We start from the raw sequence: 6,000 nt of genomic DNA, 5'->3' as shown, positions 1-6,000 counted from the left end.
AGCAGAAAACTGAGCTGCGTACTATAAAAGCTACCAAGCTATTGGGGGAGAAAAGACTAAAACGAGATTGCCTCTAATCCAACGAGATTTAATGCGAGCGACAAATTTTTAAGAGAATTAATTGAATACAGAAATCGGAGCAACTAACGCAAATTTTATTGAACGTCGACGTTATAAGTTTGCAAAGACTTTTAATTAATTTTTAATTATTGCCACTCACAAATTACTTATCTTGTAATCAACTTAACTTATTACTATCAATTATTACTTTTGTTGGGATATAAAAAATACTGCGAGGAGTAATGGAGTTTTATAAGTCTTAAAAGTGTATCAGTAACTTTTTATTTAGTATTTTAGAATTATTAGATTAATCGATTGATTAAGTTGAAGTGTTTTTTTAAATAGCTTCTTTTTCTTTAGTTTGGATTGTAACAATTGAGTTTAATGAATTTATTAAATTGTATTAGAGAAAATTTAGTGAGATAGTTTTTAATTTAAAAGTCAAAAGTAATCAATGGAATCAAAAAAAAAAAACTTGGTGCCAAGATCTTTTAGTTTTATTAACAGAAAATTTATTTCATGACACAATGATTTATTACAATCATTATTTTTTTATAGAATATATAATAAAAAGAGCTAAGACAATATTTTTTAGAAATTATCCTTAGAGTCAAACGATGTTAATACCTAGCATGGTCATAATCCCCAAGTGATCGAATTAATTCGAAAATATTTCAATTTCGTCAACATAAAAGGATGTAAATTACATTTTTGGTCGAGCGCTCACGATGAGGGTGAATTTACAACAGTGTGACAAATACGATGATGAACATTGAGCATATCGAAAAAAAGAGAGGGCGAGAAAAAAGGAGGAGATAATCGTTTTATTAACTAAATAAAATCGATGATTGAATGAGTAATTCCCTAAGGGTTACTCCAATGGTCCATTCTGCAGCAGTATCTCTTGAGAATTACTCAATCATACACTTATATATTGACACAGATGTCATTCGAGACTTTTGAATATAATTTAACAAAAGTCGAGAAAATTTCTAAGATGAATTTATTCTTATATTTCAGCAAATGTTTCACAACTGAGTGGAGATAATTTACTGTATCTCTTAAATTTCCTCGGGTGTTTGCTGATTTACTGACTATTTAGAATTGAAACGATTGATTGGACCCCGCGCGGATGTCGTTGCGAGTAGCGTTAACGTTTCCTGAGCGGAGACAGTCGGACAAACACATACACACATGCATGAAAGTCGAGAGCGACGACGAACGAACGACAATGAGAATCGAAAGGGAGACTATAGATCTACGACGTGCACGCGTCATCCTCGTCGCTCGACAGCCAACCATTCACGATCGCTCAGTCATTAACTATGTGCCGGAGACACTATATGCTGCACGAAATCGTCCAAATTTAGTTTCTCATCCCCGGACCTTAAGTCAAGAGGCTTGGACTTCCGTTCCATCGTGTCACTCCATTGACTTTTGTCAATGTTGACATTGTAAATCATTTCATCCTTAAATATCACCTCTATCTTACGTTATTATTTACTCGATAAATTTCATTCATCTTTGACTAAATAATTCATTTTATTTGGAATATTTTTTTTCTGAGTAGCAATTTTTGTTAGGTCCTAATTAGGTAGTTAATTCTTTCTATAGATTCCTCTTTGAATTTAATAAGTACACTGAAAAAAAAAATACATTGAAAAAATGCATTTCTATTGTATTAAAAAATTTCGCTAGATACAATCAAATATTTTATTGTGAATATTTCCGATTCTTTTCATTAAATAAATCAACATTATCTAGGTTCAATTTAGGTTCAATTATTTTGGTAATTATTTGCTTCTCCTGATCAGTGGCTGACAACTAACTAAGCAATTTTTTTTTATCGATAAAAATCGGTAACTTGTTATATTATTACTAAGTCCGTCTAAGTTTATGTGCCTATTAAGATTATCTTTTATTTTATTAGAGGACATATTAATTTAAAAATAGATTTTTAAGAAAACTCAAGTATGCATTTTGGAATTTTACTGCCATATCAATTTTGTTTTTATGGTACCAACGATGGATATGGCATTAAGTTAATGACCCTTGAGAATATTTTCAGTCTTATTATTTTTGCGAGATATTTTCATCGTGGGATATATATGAGTAATAATTTTAGTGATAAGGATTAAGCGTGAATAAAATTACTTTGTGCGTTAAAAAGCCCATTGATAAGGGCTCAATGTTATAAAAAAAATCAATCAAAATGATTTTAAGAATATTCTATGATTATGTATAAACGGAATTATGATCTATAAAATACTGTATAATAACTAAGTATATAAATATCGATGAAATTAAGTAATAATTACGATTTAACGATTCTTCAGTTCTAGAATAAAGTCCTCAAAGTAATTGAAGAGCGATCTGAAGACTTTAAACATTACACCGTGTTTGGTACTCATCATCTTTATATGAATAATCCTAAAGTTGTTGCCAGCATCATTAATCCATTTATACTGAAACATGCTGATTGAACGATCTAAAATAAATTAATGCAAACAACAATAAAACTTTTACGAACGAAAATGTAATTTGTATTATTATTTTGTTGAAAAATCAAATAAAAAACTGACAATTAATTAAAAATTAGTGATCGCTCATACTTTATAGATTTATTTCAATAACATCTGGTATTTTAATTCTTCTAGATTTGTTCAATCGACTATACATTCTTTGTATGATGTATACACTGCAAATTGAAATGGATTGCAGTAATTAGAAATATACAAATTCAAAATACAATATCATAAATAAATAATAGACTTCAATGAATTTGAAAATGTGTATGAAACAACTACAAGACTTCTTAATTAATTATAATTCCCTACAGAACAGAAAAAACATTATGTGTTAAACAGGAGGATTAACATGAAAAACAAGTAAGAATCTATCAACATTTATTGACCAAATCATTAATAACTAAAAAGAAATAAAGTATTTCGACACATCATAGTCAATCCAAGAGTTTTCAAAAATCTTTTTAAAACAAAAAGTTAAATTTGCGAATCAACACTTTTTGTGAATCAATCTAAAGCAGTTGATTTAATTAAAAATTCACGTTTAGTCGCCACGTGTTATATGTACGAGATGATTATTAATACAATTAATCATATTCTTCGTTTTTCTAACAGTTTTGATTTTGTTCACTAAAAGACTTTATGATCAACACATTGATTAATAGAAATCAATCAATACTGATTGTTATTATTTCGATTAAAACAATGATCAAAACTTAATATGCAAAAATCTCCTGAACGAACTTGTTGATTCTGACTATTAGTGAAAAGTCAGGGACGTGATACCTGCTGTATAGGCCTTGCATTACACCGTGATTAGGTCAGTAATCCAAACAGCCGTGTTTATTGGCCGTTCTTTTAGCCAGAGACTTGGATTGGGACTTCCAAGCTGAAGAACGGAATGAATAAGGCTGTACGAAGTTTGAGTGAGTGCCCTGATCCAAGAAAGTTTATGTAAAGTTCATTGAATAGACTCACATGCGAATGGACTTTGAACTTATTGTTGAATAGTGTCAATCTTTTTGTGTTAATCATTGAATAGAGTGTAAGTAAACAAAAATAGTATTAGTAATAATTTTCAAAAAACAATAATAATATTGTATTGATAATACTTGAAAGTAGTTAGATAAAACATAATTGTGACATGAACTGAAAATCAGCACTAATTTTAGTAAAAAAAAATAAAAAATTGAGGTAGATCAGGCATACGTGAATTATATTAGGAATGTATACTTTTTGAAATCGAGAGTGGAATTATTGTCCAACAGTCAAGGTCAAGAAGTGTCTTGTTTCAGATAAAGATTTATTTTTTAGGATATCGGTCATTTAAGTATCAAAAATATTGTTATGCATCCAAACTTCAATACGAAATCGTATAGACGTTGAAAAAAAGCAACGATTAAAGGTCAAAAACATCAATTTTTTCGAAATACATTATAAAGCATTAGTTTTATGTAGATGTTGTATATTAAGAGATTTGTTCTTTATTGAAATTTACGAAAAAAGTCTTATGAAAAATTAACGTGGAGCTAATACTTCTTGAGATATAGAAAAAGACTGGTTCATACATTTGAAAAATAGACCCACAACACGAATGTTCTGAATGATAATTGATATTTATAAAAATTTAATTTAAAATTGAATTCTAGATTCTACCCATTGAAAAAAAGAATGTTTTTAAAATACTGTCGATACACTGTCCAAAAATTGAGTAAATTAAAAACAATAAGTTCAGTGAGAAATGTTGGAAGTGAAGCTACAAATAATGGTAAATTTGAAGAGGTCGAAATAAAAGTACCATGGGGTAAAATATGTGGTAAGTAATAAATAAACATCACACGTTCTAAAATGTAGGAAGGTTTGGCCACTTTATTAAGTAAACTCATATGTCATCGTCAGGTAAATATTGGGGTCCTCAAGATGTACAACCAATCATTGCTATTCATGGAGGTCGTGACAATGCTTGTTCTTTTGATCCAATAGCCATAAGATTACCTGAAAATGTATCCTTATTCGCAGTAGATCTTCCAGGACATGGATTATCTAGCTGGATTCCACGCGGCATGCAATACACAGCACTTTTTATTGTTCAAATATTTGACAGAGTTAGAGAACATTTCAAAATTAATAAGCTCAAATTAATGGGACATTCATTGGGAGGAATAACATCATTTCTGTACACATCTATATATCCGAATGATGTAAAATACATCGTAGCCCTTGATAATTATAAACCAATAACATATATAGCTTCAGCTCTTTTACCTATGTCTCTTAGATATCGAGAAGCTTTCTTTAAAAATGAAAAATCACCCGATCCACCAGCAAAATATTCTTATGAAAATGCCATCAAAAAAATGATTGCGATTTCAAAAAATTCATTAGACGTAGCGACGAGTCAAATATTAATGGAAAGAGGAATGACAAAGAAACCCGATGGCTCATTATACTTCAATGAGGATCCAAGAGTAAAATTTCTTCCATTTGATTTGTCTTCTACTGTAGATCAAATGAAAATATTCGCCAAACAATTTCATTGTCCATTTCTGTTTATTAAAGGCGATCAGTTTAATCGAATCGATAATATGGAACGTTATTACGAAGTCCTCGAAGTAATTGAAAAACATTCAGAAGATTTTCAACATCATTCAGTAGCTGGTACTCACCATTTTCATATGGGCAATCCTAAAAAAGTTGCCGCAATTATAAATCCATTTATCTTAAAACATGTTGATTGAATAATTTAAATACATTAATTTTATAAAAAAACTACATCAATAAAATGATTTTTTGACTTAGAAACATTTTGTTATTATCTGCCATTAAAAACATATTCAACAAATCGAAATTATAAAAATAGTATCAGCTTTTTTGTTCAATAATTATATCATAATAGTTATAATGAAGAATATTATGTTATTAATAATTAGTTAAATAATTTCATTATCTGGCTCTAATTAAAATCAACTTTAGGAGTATGTATTTTTTATTGGTAATGTTTGGTAATGCTCTGACCCAGAATTTCTAAGCAGTTACGGAACAAAAACCGAATACATTAAAACTCCATAGATTCTTGATCTTAATATGAGCTAGTAGCTCTAGGTATTCCGTAGCTTGTCATTAAAAATTAGGAATAGTTTTATCGAAATTTACAATTTCAGTTTCAAGCAATAGAATGTTCTTGAAATATTATAAACGCATTTTCCAGTCAAGGAATTATTACATAAATGGCATATTAATACTACACCCAAATCTGTTATTAGATAAATATTAGGGTCCTCCAGATATACAACCAATCATTTCCATTCATAGAAGACGAGATAATGCTTCTTCTTTTTGATCCACTGTCCACGAGATTACCCAAAAATGTATCTTTATTTGCATTCGATCTTCCTGGGCATGGATTATCAAACTC

At 29.5% G+C, this 6,000-nt stretch overlaps 1 protein-coding gene across 2 annotated transcripts; it reads left to right on the top strand.

Annotated features, from left to right (window-relative positions):
- Positions 1-3,491: 3,491 nt before the first annotated feature.
- Positions 3,492-5,383, top strand: LOC118074716 (probable serine hydrolase). Of its 2 annotated transcripts, none has more exons than XM_035096154.1 (3): positions 3,492-3,630; positions 4,235-4,401; positions 4,485-5,383. In XM_035096154.1, exons 2-3 carry the CDS (start codon positions 4,257-4,259, stop codon positions 5,321-5,323), a joined length of 984 nt encoding a protein of 327 aa, XP_034952045.1. In that variant the 5' UTR covers positions 3,492-3,630; positions 4,235-4,256; the 3' UTR covers positions 5,324-5,383. The 2 variants fall into 2 exon arrangements, with proteins under 2 accessions (XP_034952045.1, XP_034952047.1); XM_035096156.1 differs by lacking the exon at positions 3,492-3,630 and adding an exon at positions 3,769-3,990.
- Positions 5,384-6,000: the final 617 nt, after the last annotated feature.

The sequence above is a fragment of the Chelonus insularis genome, unplaced genomic scaffold (assembly GCF_013357705.1).
Source record: "Chelonus insularis isolate UGA/USDA-ARS -01 unplaced genomic scaffold, ASM1335770v1 contig_139_pilon, whole genome shotgun sequence".
Lineage (NCBI taxonomy): Eukaryota > Metazoa > Arthropoda > Insecta > Hymenoptera > Braconidae > Chelonus > Chelonus insularis.
This window is presented reverse-complemented; position numbering and strand designations above follow the sequence as displayed.

Bases quoted from the DNA above. Each gene is read 5' to 3' on its own strand.
- LOC118074716 (XM_035096154.1), top strand. From the start codon at position 4,257: ATGTTTTTAAAATACTGTCGATACACTGTCCAAAAATTGAGTAAATTA. The intron at 4,402-4,484 runs GTAAGTAATAAA...TGTCATCGTCAG, and splicing joins ACCATGGGGTAAAATATGTG to GTAAATATTGGGGTCCTCAA.